General features: G+C 35.8%; 1 protein-coding gene across 1 annotated transcript in view; it reads left to right on the top strand.

The window, feature by feature from the left end:
- LOC119250817 (RNA-binding motif protein, X chromosome-like) overlaps positions 1–8,727 on the top strand; it is a 19,750-nt gene extending 11,023 nt beyond the window's left edge. The window contains exons 3-7 of the mRNA XM_054697757.1: positions 649–871; positions 6,372–6,480; positions 7,284–7,409; positions 7,491–7,579; positions 8,350–8,727. Of these exons, the coding sequence (XP_054553732.1) occupies positions 649–871; positions 6,372–6,480; positions 7,284–7,409; positions 7,491–7,579; positions 8,350–8,663 (861 nt within the window). The 3' untranslated portion in view covers positions 8,664–8,727. The remainder of the gene's footprint in view (positions 1–648; positions 872–6,371; positions 6,481–7,283; positions 7,410–7,490; positions 7,580–8,349) is intronic.
- Positions 8,728–13,129: the final 4,402 nt, after the last annotated feature.

Here is a 13,129-nt window from a genome sequence, read left to right as displayed (position 1 = left end):
AAACCTTTGTGAAGGTGTTGGAAGATTAAAATATTAAAACATTTCTGAGAAATAATAATATTAAATAATACATTTTATAGGAACATACTTAAAGCAAAATGAGAATTGAGTAAGGCAAAAAAATGTTAATGCCAAATAATGATTTTATTTTTAAAGGGAAAGCAAATATTACAACTATAGTAAATACATAGCTGCAATCATTAGGAAAAAATTTTCACTTAATTTCTAATGGAAAAAATTCTCAGACAACCACAAATGTATACAGAATATGAATAAAATTAAACTTTTGAATAAACATTATTCTCTAAATGAGAATTTGTATACATACTCTTGGAATTTGTAAATTTTAAGCAAATGATATAATATGGAAATAGAGTTAATGCATATTAGAAAATGGAAGTGTATATTTTCTTTCAACACATGGCAGCTAAATTTATTGCATTTTAGGAAGTTTAAATAACCGGTACCTATATTTTTGTTAGATTATCCATTAGAAGTTAGTCACTTAGAAGAAAATAGTTGTTTTCCACTGGGAATGGTTGGGGGCCAAAACTGATCTTGAACTTGGTTTTTATATGCATTAATTTTATAAAATGTTTTTCACTGTTTAAGTTAAATTTAATGCAATTGATTTTACACTTTTTCTAGCCTTTGGATGGAAAAATTATTAAGGTAGAGCAAGCCAACAAACCATCTTTTGAAAGTGGTAGTAGACAGAAACTTTCACTTCCAAGAAACAGAGGCACCACAAAAAGTCTGAGATGTCGAAGAGAAGGAAATGGAGGAGCAGAAGGGCATCCCCATCCCTCAAGTGGAGGAAGTTTGAGTAATGTTTTAAAACATAAGGATGTACCCAGGGGAATGAAAAACTGTAAGTTGTGAATGTACAAAAAAAGTCAGTTTTTATTTATTTTCTTTTTTTTAATAGTTTTTTTTTTTTAATAGAGGCATGCTTTTATTTATTTATTTATTATATTTGTTTGTTTGTTTTGTTTATACATGCACTGGGTACAGTCAGAAGCGCGGGAGGGTGAGAGAATTCACCAGAGCCAGACTGGGGAGCAGAGCAGGCAGAAGGACTGTAGTACACTGCTGAGGGGAACAGCGGGTGGCAAGAGAGTCTGCGCACCATGTGGGATCCTCCTCCGTTGGCCAGGGAGCAGCCAGGGATCAAACCGGTGCCGCAGAGGCCGAGGGCAGCTTCGCAACCCAGTGCTCAACCGCTGCGCCACCGGGGAGGCCCAGATTTTATTTATTTTCTATATGAGGAAAATAGTTTTATGATTCATTAGATGAAACATTAGCATTGATAGTAAATACTCCTCTCCTTCTGGGATTCCTATAACTCTTAAATTTCCTTTCCTCATGGAGTCAGATAATAAATACTTATTTTAAGTGATGAAGAGCAATAAAAATAAATAAAATATAATATACCAAAAATAATTAACTTGTGAAGAAATAACAAATTACACACTTAGTCTTTGTCACTGTAACTTAAGTAGAAAAATTATTTACTATACTTCTAATTAATTTCTTTTGATCATACATTAGTTTAAATCAGTCATTCATAATAACAACTTACTAAAAAAGGCACTTGTTTGTTTTTTGCTGAGTGTATTTTATTCAGTTTAAAACACTAGGAATCTTGAAAACAAACACTGACTTTGTTTTAACAAATATGAAAAATTAAGACCATGATACTGTTTAGTACAAACTTAACAAAATACTGAAATGCTAATTCTCATGATCTAAAAAGATTTTATTTTAACACAGATGATGGTGAATATGCTCTTAATGTCAACATGAGTTCTTGTAGGGGCCCCTCTGCAGTTAAAAGAGGTCCTTCTTCAAGAAGTGGAGGTCCCCCTCTTAAAAGATCCTCTCCTTCTTCATTAGGGCAAAACAATAGTGTGATGGGAGAATGAGGTAAATGTTGTATACTGCAAATACCATAGGTTATTTTTAAAAAAAAATATTTATTCATTTTTATACAAGAACCCGGGTAAAGGCCACATGCGCAGAGGGTGAAAGGATTCACCAAAGACAAAGCGTGGAACAGAACAGGCAGAATGAGGAAATACTCTGTTGAGGGGAGCAGTGGGCACAACAGGAGAGGTCTGCTGCACCATGTGGGAGTCTCACGGCTGGCCAGGATTGAACCCACACTGCACAGGGAAAGGATAGCTCAACTCCTTGTGCCACTAGGGAGGTCCTTACCATAGGTTCTTATGAATGAGAATAAATTATTTTAAACTAAATAATTAGCCTTAAATGCAGGATGCAAAATGTGAAGTGTTAGTGGCATATTTTGCTAATTAGTGATCTCTTTATTGATTGATGGTTAGTGCCTCTACTTACTATGCAGTGGGTGACTAGAACCACATTGGAAAATACATTACTTTTAAATTATGTTTGTTGTTATCCTTTGAATTTTTACTAAAATTAATACTTACACTTTGATTACTAGGTTTTCTTTTTTACATAATTTCAGTATCAAAATTTTTGTGAAAACTGTAGTGCCCTGTGAGAAAATTCTGCAGCAAATTTTGGCTGTAAAATTTATCACGCATAGAAACAGTAATGGAGACTTTCTGTATTATAATTTTCCTTTATTTGGGTTGTGGTGTCATCTTACTAAAAATAATGTATTTTAAATATATATGGTGGTGAAATTATTCAATCTCAACATGAGTACTTACAAAACATTCTTAATAATGGTACTGTAATCTAAAAGTTAGCAGAAAATTTTCAGTTTTAAATCATCACAATGTTTAGGTTCCTAAGGTTTAGTTTTTGTGTTTAGTTTTTAAGTGTTTAGTTTTTGTGTGTGCTAAGAAATGTATGATTATGTACAAGATAAAGTTTATGCTTCCAAGAATTATCTCATTAGAGAGGAAATTCATGGAATAAATGGAATAGAAAAATTTTCTGGTTTGCTGAGAAATAATCATATTGGCCTTCGATAACATTTAAAAAATAAGACTTTGGGGCCTCCTGGTGGATCAGCGGGTTGAGTGCAGCGCTATGAAGCTTTCCAAAGCCTCTGCAGCACCGGTTCAATTCTCTGCTGGCCAGGAAGCTACCCATATTGCACGGCATAACTCTCCTGTCTCACCCACTGCTCCCTCTCAGCAGTGATTTCAGTCCGCTGGCCTGTTATGCTCCCTGCTCTGTCTTTGGTGAATCCTCTCACCCTCCCACACCTCTGGCCTGTAACCCAGCTCTTTTATAAATAAATTAAATCTTTAAAAATATATAAAAATAAAAATAGGACTTTGAGCATAAACTGAAGGAGTCAAAACATTATTAATTTTTTCATTATTTATGCATACAACAACTGGGGAAAAGAACAGAGGTGTGTGTGAGAACAGAGTCCTCTCACCAGGGACAGACTGGGGAACAGAACAGGAGGATTGACTGAAATACACTGCCAAGGGGAGCAGTGGGTCAGTCAGGAGTGGTCTGCTACACCATGTGGGTAGCTCCACAGCCAGGGATTGAACTTGTGTTGCAGTGGCTGAGGACTGCTTCATAGTTTGCATTTTAACCCCTTGTGGCACCAGCAAGGCCCAGGTCAGATATTTTAAGTTGAGGTCAAGCATCGATATACCTTTGATTATTAAGTAGAACATAAATGAATCATCATGATCTGTATAGAGTTGTTTTAAAATCTGTTCCCTAGTCAATACTTAATTTATTTAAGGGAATTATTTGAGGTTTCGAACCGACCATGAGATCAGTGGGATTAAACCTAAGAACAATTATTTTGAAAAGGAAGTATAAAATATGAAATTGGACAGAGAAGGAAACTAGGGGCTATAGTAACAACCCTTAGTAAATAAGTATAACAATGAATCTTTTAAGCTAATAATTTTTAAGAGAACTTCAGTTTTTATCTTCAGTGTTGCTATTTAATGTGGTAGAAACTTAAAATCTGCATTACCAAATACACCTTTCATGTGTTGAAAATCAATAAGCTAGGTATAATTTGGTTACTAACACAGAAAATCTAGATTTTCCCATTAGAGAATTTGCTAGTGGCAAATAAAACTAATTCTTTAAATATTATTGTTACAAGTAGGAGAAATCAGATTACATCATTAAAAGGGCTTGTAAGTTTTTATTTATCAGTATTAGAAGAGATCCAGCTATTTACATAGAAAATATATAAAGAATGTTGCACATTGTGACATATATCCTAATAAAAGATAGCAGAGTTTGTATGTAGGATAAATTGAACAACATCAGTATGTTTCTTTAGCTGAAAAAATGTAGTTTAATCAATGCAAGATTGAAGAGTTTTTATATTTCTTTGTAATATTGTTATTAATAACCAGGTCCTCTAATAATAAGTGAAATTTATTTTTTTTCTCTTGAGTAGTTCTTCACCATTGTAAATTAATTTACACTTTTTTTAAAGATTTTTTTTTTCATGAGTATAAGAACTGGGTACAGGTAGAGGTGTGGCGTTTGAGGGTATTCATCAGAGACAGAGTGGAGACTGACTGAAATATACTGCTGAGTGGAGCAATGGGCGAGAAGAAGAGGTCTCTTCTGCCATGTGGGTCAGGGATTGAACTGCTGCAGTGGCTGTGTCCTAACCCCTTGTGCCACCAGGGGAAACTTACAACTTTAAATGAACCTTTATTTTAAGCATTATAGAAATACTGTCCTAGAAAGAACTGTATAAAGCTATGATAAATATTAAGCTGTCCTGTAAGATTTTAGGGATTAAAAGAAAAAAAAAACAAAAAACAGTAATTCTGAATAAGCAAAGGACATGACATGTGCATTGTATTTAGAAGTTCAGCAGTGAGATTAATTGGAAAATGAGATTTGATGAAAAGCAGAAAAAGTACCGTAGTTTCATGCAGTGAAGGGGATAGTTTAAGAAAAAGTCATGAATCAAGAATATTAAGATAAAAGTAGCTGTTTAATGTTACAAAAATTAGTCTAAATAAAGGACTGTAGGAGACAGATGAATTACAAGTTCTTTGTAAATGTCCTTAATATATTAACAAGTGCCAGTTAAAGAGTGTTGCCATATGCTCACCATGACAGTTACCGTGTGTGTGTGTGTGTGTGTGTGTGTGTGTAAATAATTGTGCTGGGTCTTAAAAATATGGTCTTAAAATATGGTTTAAAAAATAGCATGAATAGGAGAGTTGAATAGATACTTGAAATGAACAGATGATAATTAACTTCATTTGTGGAGAATTTTTTTAAGATTTATTTATGCATATAATAATTTATTTATGCATATAAGATTGATTTATTTATGCATATATTTATGCATACAGGCCTGAGTTGTAGGGGGTGAGAGGATTCACTAGAGACAGAGTGGGGAACAGAATAGGCGGATTGACTGAAGTACACCGCTGAGGGGAGCAGTGGGCATGTCAGGAGAGTTCTGCTATGCCATATGGGTTGCTCCGTGGCCAGCCAGGAAATAGAACTCATGCTGCAGTGATTGTGACAAGATTCATCGGTTGCATCTTAAACCCTCTTGCCACTAGGGAGGCCTGAAAATTTTAAAATCTTAACCAGGATAATAGTAAAACAATATTTGAATGTTGGAAAGTACATTTCCAACATTTCTGTTGTTGGGATACCATAATAAAGGAATGTAAAAAATAGTGGTAGTGATAAGGTAAATTTGAGATTCATTTAAATAATCTAGATAAGAAATGGACTAAAATAAGATAACAAATAGAGTTAGAAAAAAGCTGACAGAGATGAGATAGTAAAGAGGCAACTATAATCATTGATTTATGTATGGAGGTATTTCTCCCAAATTAAATTTATGTTTAGTGGTGATTCTATAGAATATACAAAGTTTAAGTACTGATTTTAAGGAAAATACTTGTGTGTGTATGTGTGTATACATACAAAGATAAAACAACCCATGGCCACCCCGTTGGCGCAGCGATTGAGCACTCGGTTGCACAGCTGCCTGCAGCCTCTGCAGCGCTGGTTCCATCCTCGACCACAGGGCTAGGGTCCCACATGGCTCAACAGACCTCTTTGCAGCACCCGCTGCTCCCCTTAGCAGTGTGTTTCGTAGGTGTGCCTCTTCTGTTCCCAACTGTGACTGGTGAATCCTCTCTCCCTCCCACGCTTCTGACTGTACCCAGTGCTTGTATAAATAAATAAATAAATATTAAAAAAAATAAAAAAGATAAAACAACTCAGTAATAATGAACAACTCAGTGATAATGCAAGGGCAGACAAAAATGAACAACATGGTATGTTGTTACATGTAATTTTTAAAAATTGTTCTGGAAAGAAAATAAATCGATTTTTTATTGTTGTTGAAACTGTACTCTCAATTTGAGATCTATACATAAGCATTTGTAATTTTAAATATCCAGTGTCACGAGAGAGAGAAAATTATGGAGGCCCCTCACGCAGACAGCCTGTTTCTTCCTGGAGAGATGATTATCTATCACCAAGAGATGATAGTTATGCTACTAAATATAGGTAAAGGAAAAAAAAAAAGTGATGGACAGTTGACTATATTTGTTTTTGGTTGTAGAAATGAAGTTTACCTCATATAAAATTAAACATCTTAAAATGAATAGTTTAGTAACATATAGTGTATTCTCAGTTTACTCAAATCTGTTTGACTTCAAATCATTTTGAAATAAACTCCTGTAATAGAAACTCATGTTTTCTTCTTCCTGCCCATGGCAAACACCCATTTGTGTTATTTCACAGGAAGGAAAGAAAACAATACGTGACATTATCTGTTTTTTTTTTTTCTTAACTGTTTTCAAAGGTCATTCTTGTAGTTGTCTAAAACATCACCCCTTTTTATTGGTGACCAGTGTGTATAGTTAACACAGTATATGTATCTGCTTGCTTCGGGTATTTGTACTATGATTTTATTTTGACTATTAATGTACATGTATTTGAGTACTTCTAAAGTCAGCTGGGCAGGAATTTCTGGGTCATGTAATCTATTTTTTTTTTCTTTTGAGGAACTAGATACACTGGCTACAGAAAAGTTGCATTTTAATTTGTACTAAAGTAAACAAGAATTCTAGTTTCTGTACATCCTCATCAATACTAGTTTTGTTTTTTAATGAGTCAACTTAGAAGGTGTAAAGCAGTAGTTTAATTTAAATTTTTTTGATATTAAACTGGTGTGCCTTCTCATCTTGTTGCCTGTTTTTAAAGTGTATTAATTCCTTCACCTATGTAAAAATTTGTTATTTTTGTTGTGATTATTCTTAAATATCTTGGCTATTACAAGTGTTTTTTTTTTATTTTTTAATATTAAGTTATTCAAGCAGAGATTATCCCAGTTCCCGAGACACTAAGGATTATGCTGTATCACTCCAAGACTATGCATACCAAAATTATGGCCATTCAAGTGCTCGAGATGAACATTCTTGTAGAGAACACAGGTACTGTAACAATTTCTGTTTTCCTCAGGTGGACCCTTGCTAGAAGTTATATATTCTGATGTTAAATACTTTTTTTTTTAGAGGTCGAGATAACTATGGTGGTGGTCATGATAGAGATTATTCTGAACATCCAAGTGGTGGCTCTTACAGAGATTCAAGTGAGAGTTATGGTAAGAGTCCATTTAATACTTTTCTTTATCAGTTAGATTAAATAACTAAATTGTATGTCTGCTTTTATTTCTGTGTCAGTACAACAAAGGCAAAGAAAAACTACAGTATATTTAAAGATAAATTAATTCTCAACTGTGCTTAAGCCGGAGAGACTCCTTCTAAGGGTAAATCTCTTTTCTTAAGGGAAAATTGTTAATATTTTTAAATAACAGAGACAGAGTTTAAGAGTAGACACACATGAATAACATGAAAGACAGATATCCAGCCTACTTTTAGATACTATGACATTTACTTAACACTACTTACACTCAGAAATACTCATAAATAGGGCCTCCCCGGTGGCGCAGAGGTTGAGCGCTGGGTTGCGAAGCTGCCCGCGGCCTCTGCAGCACCGGTTCGATCCCCGGCTGCTCCCCGGCCACTGGAGGAGGGTCCCACATGGCGCGCAGACCTCTCCTGCCGCCCGCTGCTCCCCTCAGCAGTGTACTTCGGTCCTTCTGCCTGTTCTGCTCCCCGCTCTGGTGAATTCTCTCACCCTCCCGCACTTCTGACTGTACCCAGTGCATGTATAAACAAACAAACAAATAAATAAATAAAACATGCCTAGAAAAAAAAAAAAAAGAAATACTCATAAATAACTATAAGTGGAAAATCATGCACTTCAGTAGTGTGATTGATTTCTTACATGCAAAACAGGTTTAGTCTGTCATTTCCAAATATGTAGTAGTTTGTATTTTAAGTTGTGTTATTTTATGATTGACTTTTACAGGTCGCTGCCGAGGTGCACCACCACCCCGAGGGGCCCCTCTGGCTTATGGGGAAAGTGGTTGCTATGATGATTATACTAGTACACGAGATGAATATGGTAGAAGTCGAGAAAGTTACTCAAGTGGCCGGAGTGACATCATTTCTAGTGGTTGTGAGCATGATGGTGGCAGACAAGAACGAGGGTTTCCACCTTCTGTGGAGAGAGTATACTCTGCTTCTCGTGATTCTTATGGTAGCTCAGGTTATGGAATATCCAGAGGACGCCATGGGGGAAGTAGACCTGAAAGAGGAGGCCATAGAAGATACTACAAATAATACTGTTATGTAAAAGTTACTTTCTTTGCAAAGAAAAAAAAAATATATATATATGCTGTTTTTCCCCCTATTTTGCCTGATTATTAGTTAAAAAAAACTGTTGGCATGGATGGCAAGGATATATGTTAACTTTCCCTCCATTAATTTTTGGATAACAAACGTTGAATGCAAAGTAATTTCATAGTTGTTGCTGTTAACTTGAAAATAGAACTTACCTTTTTTAAAAATGTCTTTTTAAGTTTTCAGAGTAAAAAATTCCATGAAATGTCTTTTTTGTGTCTGAATTTACTGATTTTAAAAAAAAAAGTTAGGAGAGTGAATTGGGATGTTTGCCTAAAATTTCCCATTGTGTGTGAACATGAATACCAAATTAAGTAGTGTCACTTTTTCACTGTAGATATTTTCACTTGGACAGACTAAAAAAAATATATACTCCTTTTGAAAACTTACAAATATTAAGGTTTTGGGCCTCCCTGGTGGTGCATTGGGTGGAGCACAGCACTGTGAATCTGTCCACAGTCTCTGCAGTGCAAGTTCGATTCCTGGCCTGCCAGAGAGGTTCCCACATAGTACAACAGATCTCCCCTGTTAGACCCGATGCTCCCCTCAGCAGTATGTTTTGGTCATCTGCCTGTTCTGCTCCCCGCTCTGTCTCTGGTGAATCCTCTCACCCTCGTGGACCTCTGGCCTGTTTCCTAGCTCTTGTATAAAAATAAATACATCTTGAAAATATATAAAAGTGTTGGGTCTCCCTCGTGATACAAGGGGTTAAGCACCACACTGTGAAACTATTCACAGCCTTTTCAGTGCTGGTTTAATGCCTTCTGGCCAGGGAAGTTCCCACATAGTGTAGCAGACCACTATTGTCTCTCCCGCTGCTCTCCTCAGCAGTGAATTTCAGTCATTCTGCATGTTTTGTTTCCCACTCTGTCTGTGGTGAATCCTCTTACCCCACCTGCTTCTCTGGCCTGTACCACAGCTCTTGTATGCATAAATAAATATGTATTTTAAAAAATATTGGGCATCCCCAGTGGTGCAGCAGGTTGAGTGCCATGCTGTAAAGCTGCACTGCAACCCCTGCTGGCCAGGGAGAAACTCATCTGGTATAGCAGAACTCTTCTGCCTTGATTGCTGCTCCCCTAAGCACTGTCTTTGGTCGGTCTGCCTGTTCTGCTCCTTGCTCTGTCTCTGGTGAATTCTCTCACCCTCCCGCAACTCTGACCTGTACCACAGTTTTTGTATAAATAAATAAATCTTTAAAATATATCTTTATATCTTTATCTTAAATCTTTAATATATATATATATATATATATATATATATATATATATAAAGTCTTTTTGACAAGTCTCCATGGGCAAATGAAAAAGGGTTTCCCTCATTGCTGTCAACTTTTATGTATTTAATCTCTTAAAGGATTGGTGTAAGTAGAAAGATAGGGAATAATGTAAATGTTTATTTTTAAAGATTTATATATTTATGCATACAAGAACTGGGATATAAGCCAGAGGTGTGAGTGGTAAGAAGATTCACCAAACAGATTGGGAAGCAGAATAGGCAGATTTACTGAAATTCACTGCTGAGGGGAGCAATGGGTGAATCAGGAGAGGTCTGCTGCACCCTTAGGGTTGCTCCTGCCTGGGGTTAGAACTCTTGCTGCAGTGGCTGCGAGATAGTTTCACAGTGCTGCATCCTAACCCTTTGTGCCACCAGGGGCACTCTAAATCATTTTGATAATCAAAGATATAGTAATGGGCAGAATACATTATCAATATTCAGATTAAAGGGGGACCCCCCAGATGCTAGATACCTCCAAGTATTTTTTCAATAAAATAGCCTTATCTACAAACAGTTACAAGTTATGCAGTATTCTACTGGCTCACATAAGAGACCTAAAGTCCCTTTAGTTAAACTCTTTGCTCTTTAAGCAACTATTTATTTAAAAAATATTTGCAGTTGCTGCAAAAGGGTAAAATATCCCCAATTTGGTGACTACTTTTAGTGTCCAGTCTTTTTTATTTTTATTTTTTTATATTTTTAAAGATAAATTTATTCATTTACACAAGATCCGAAGTACAGTCCAGATGTGCGGGCAGGTGAGAGGATTCACCAGAGACAGAGTAGGGAACAGACAGCAGACTGACAAAATACACTGCTGAGCAGACAGCGGTTGTGAAGGAGAGGTCTGATGCGCCATGTGGGACCCTTGCTGGCCGGCCAGGATTGAACCAGTGCTGCTGAGGCTCCACACAGCTTTACAGCATGGCGCTCAACTGCCTGCACCACCAGGGGATGCCCATGTCCAATCTTCTTTAATAATAGTGTAGAGATTCCATATGATCCACTAATTCCACCTCTAGGTATTTACCAAAATGACACAGAAACATTAATTCAAAAGGGCACCTGCACCTCTATGTTTATAGCAGCACTGAGTCCTCCCACCCAGTTGACTCCCACCAGTTGGGAATTATATTTTTTTCTTTTTTAAAAAGATTTATTTTTACTTATGTATATAAGAACTGGGGTACAGGCCAATGAGATTGTGGGGTGAGAGGATTCACAGAGACAAAGTAGGGAACAGTACAGGCAGATTGACTGAAGTGCATTGCTAAGGGGTACAGCAGGCATACCATGAGCTGCACCATGTGGGTTTCTCCTTGGTGGGCCAGAAATTGAACTTTTGCTGCATTGGCGGTGGACAGCTTAATAGATTGTGTCTTAACCCCTTGTGCCACCAGGGAGGCCCCCAATTGGGAATTTTCATTGAACCTGCAATTTTAGACAACAGGTAAAAACCATCTAGTCTCTTAATATGTGGACAATGATTCTGTCTTGTAATACATGTAATTTCTTTATATATATATATATATGTGTATATATATATATACACATACACATATATACATATATGACATATATAACATATATGGAGACAGACACACACACACACACACACACATATATATATATATATACACATTTATAGTCAATCATGATATTTTAGTAAATTGTCTCATGTCCAATTTATTTAGCTAAAAAAAGACAAATACAGGAACTTATAAAGCAACACATTGAAAGCATAGGTCTTTCTAAATTGACTTTTAAGAAATTATATTTCCCAATAGAGTACTATGAAGTACTATTTGAAGTAGTTGTTTTTATTATCTACACAAATACAGTTCTTGGTGGATTTTCCTAATATAGCATAGGTGGGTGGGAATGCTGCTTAAAATGTCACTTGTATTTTTCATCTTTTTTGTAAATTTCATCTCAGCCTTCCTAGTGTAGGAAGAATAATAGCCCACTAAAGGTATCCATACTATAATCTTCAGAACTTATGTTCTGAGTTCTAAAGAATAAAAGGGGTTTTCCAGAGGTAATTGAGTTCAAAATAAGTTTATTCTGAATTATCCAGATGTGCCTAAAATACAGATTTATTTTAAGGGAAAGAAGAAAGGAGAGAGAGAGAAGGAAATAATGAAGAATTAAAACAAAGGTGGAATGATGCCTTTCAGAGCTAGTAAATGCATGTCTACAGAATTAGAAGGCGTGGGAAGGAAGTTATAGCCTTAATGTTTAGCCATTAAGATGCCTTTTGGACTTCATGTCTACAGAAGTGTGAAATACTAGATTTAAATGTCTGTGGTAATTTGATTAGCAATAAGAAGTGAGTATTTTTTTCTAAAAAATTGATTTTAAGTAATATCTATTGATACTAGGTTTGTAAAATTGGAACTTAATCATTGTCTACCTATGTGGGCAGATAGATATTGCTGTTTGGAATTTTCCTTCCTGCTCCTGTGATAACTAGATGAGAACTCATTTAATGACCACAATTTTGCCTGCTGCTCCCCTTCGCAGTGCATTTGTAAATTTAAAAAGACCAATTATAGGAACCAGTATATGTATTTTTTAGATTTATTTATTTTTATACAAGAATTGGTGTATTGGCCAGAGATGTGGCGGGGGGTGGGAAGATTCACCAGAGACAGAGTGAACAGAACAGGCAGACGGACCTAAGTACACTGCTGAGGGGAATAGTGGGCGAGACAGGAGAGGTCTGTCCCACCATGTGAGTTTCTCTCTGGCTGGCTGGGAATTGAACTCATGCTGCAGTGGCTGTGGATTGCTTCATAGGTTGTGTCTTAACCCTCGTGCCACCAGGGAGGCCCGGAACCAGTATATCTTAATCTGCCTACAAAAATATAAACCACATAGGAAGACTTAATAAAATGAATTTCTCCAACATTTTTCCATATCTCTCTACTAATTCAGAGTAATAATAAATGGTAATAATAAATGCAGAGTAATTAATTAACTAGTTAATTTAATTTTTATGTTCACATGATGTAATAAGAGCTAAAGAGTCTTATCAATCCAAATTATTTTTTACTTGTTTTTACAATTTTACAATTTTTTACATATTTTGTTTTTTTTAATATTTTATTTACTTTTGCATAGAAATA

This window comes from Talpa occidentalis, unplaced genomic scaffold, assembly GCF_014898055.3.
Source record: "Talpa occidentalis isolate TD23 unplaced genomic scaffold, MPIMG_talOcc4v2.1 talOcc4.18, whole genome shotgun sequence".
Lineage (NCBI taxonomy): Eukaryota > Metazoa > Chordata > Mammalia > Eulipotyphla > Talpidae > Talpa > Talpa occidentalis.
The sequence above is the reverse complement of the archived record's forward strand: the minus strand, read 5'-3'. Positions and strand labels throughout refer to the sequence as shown.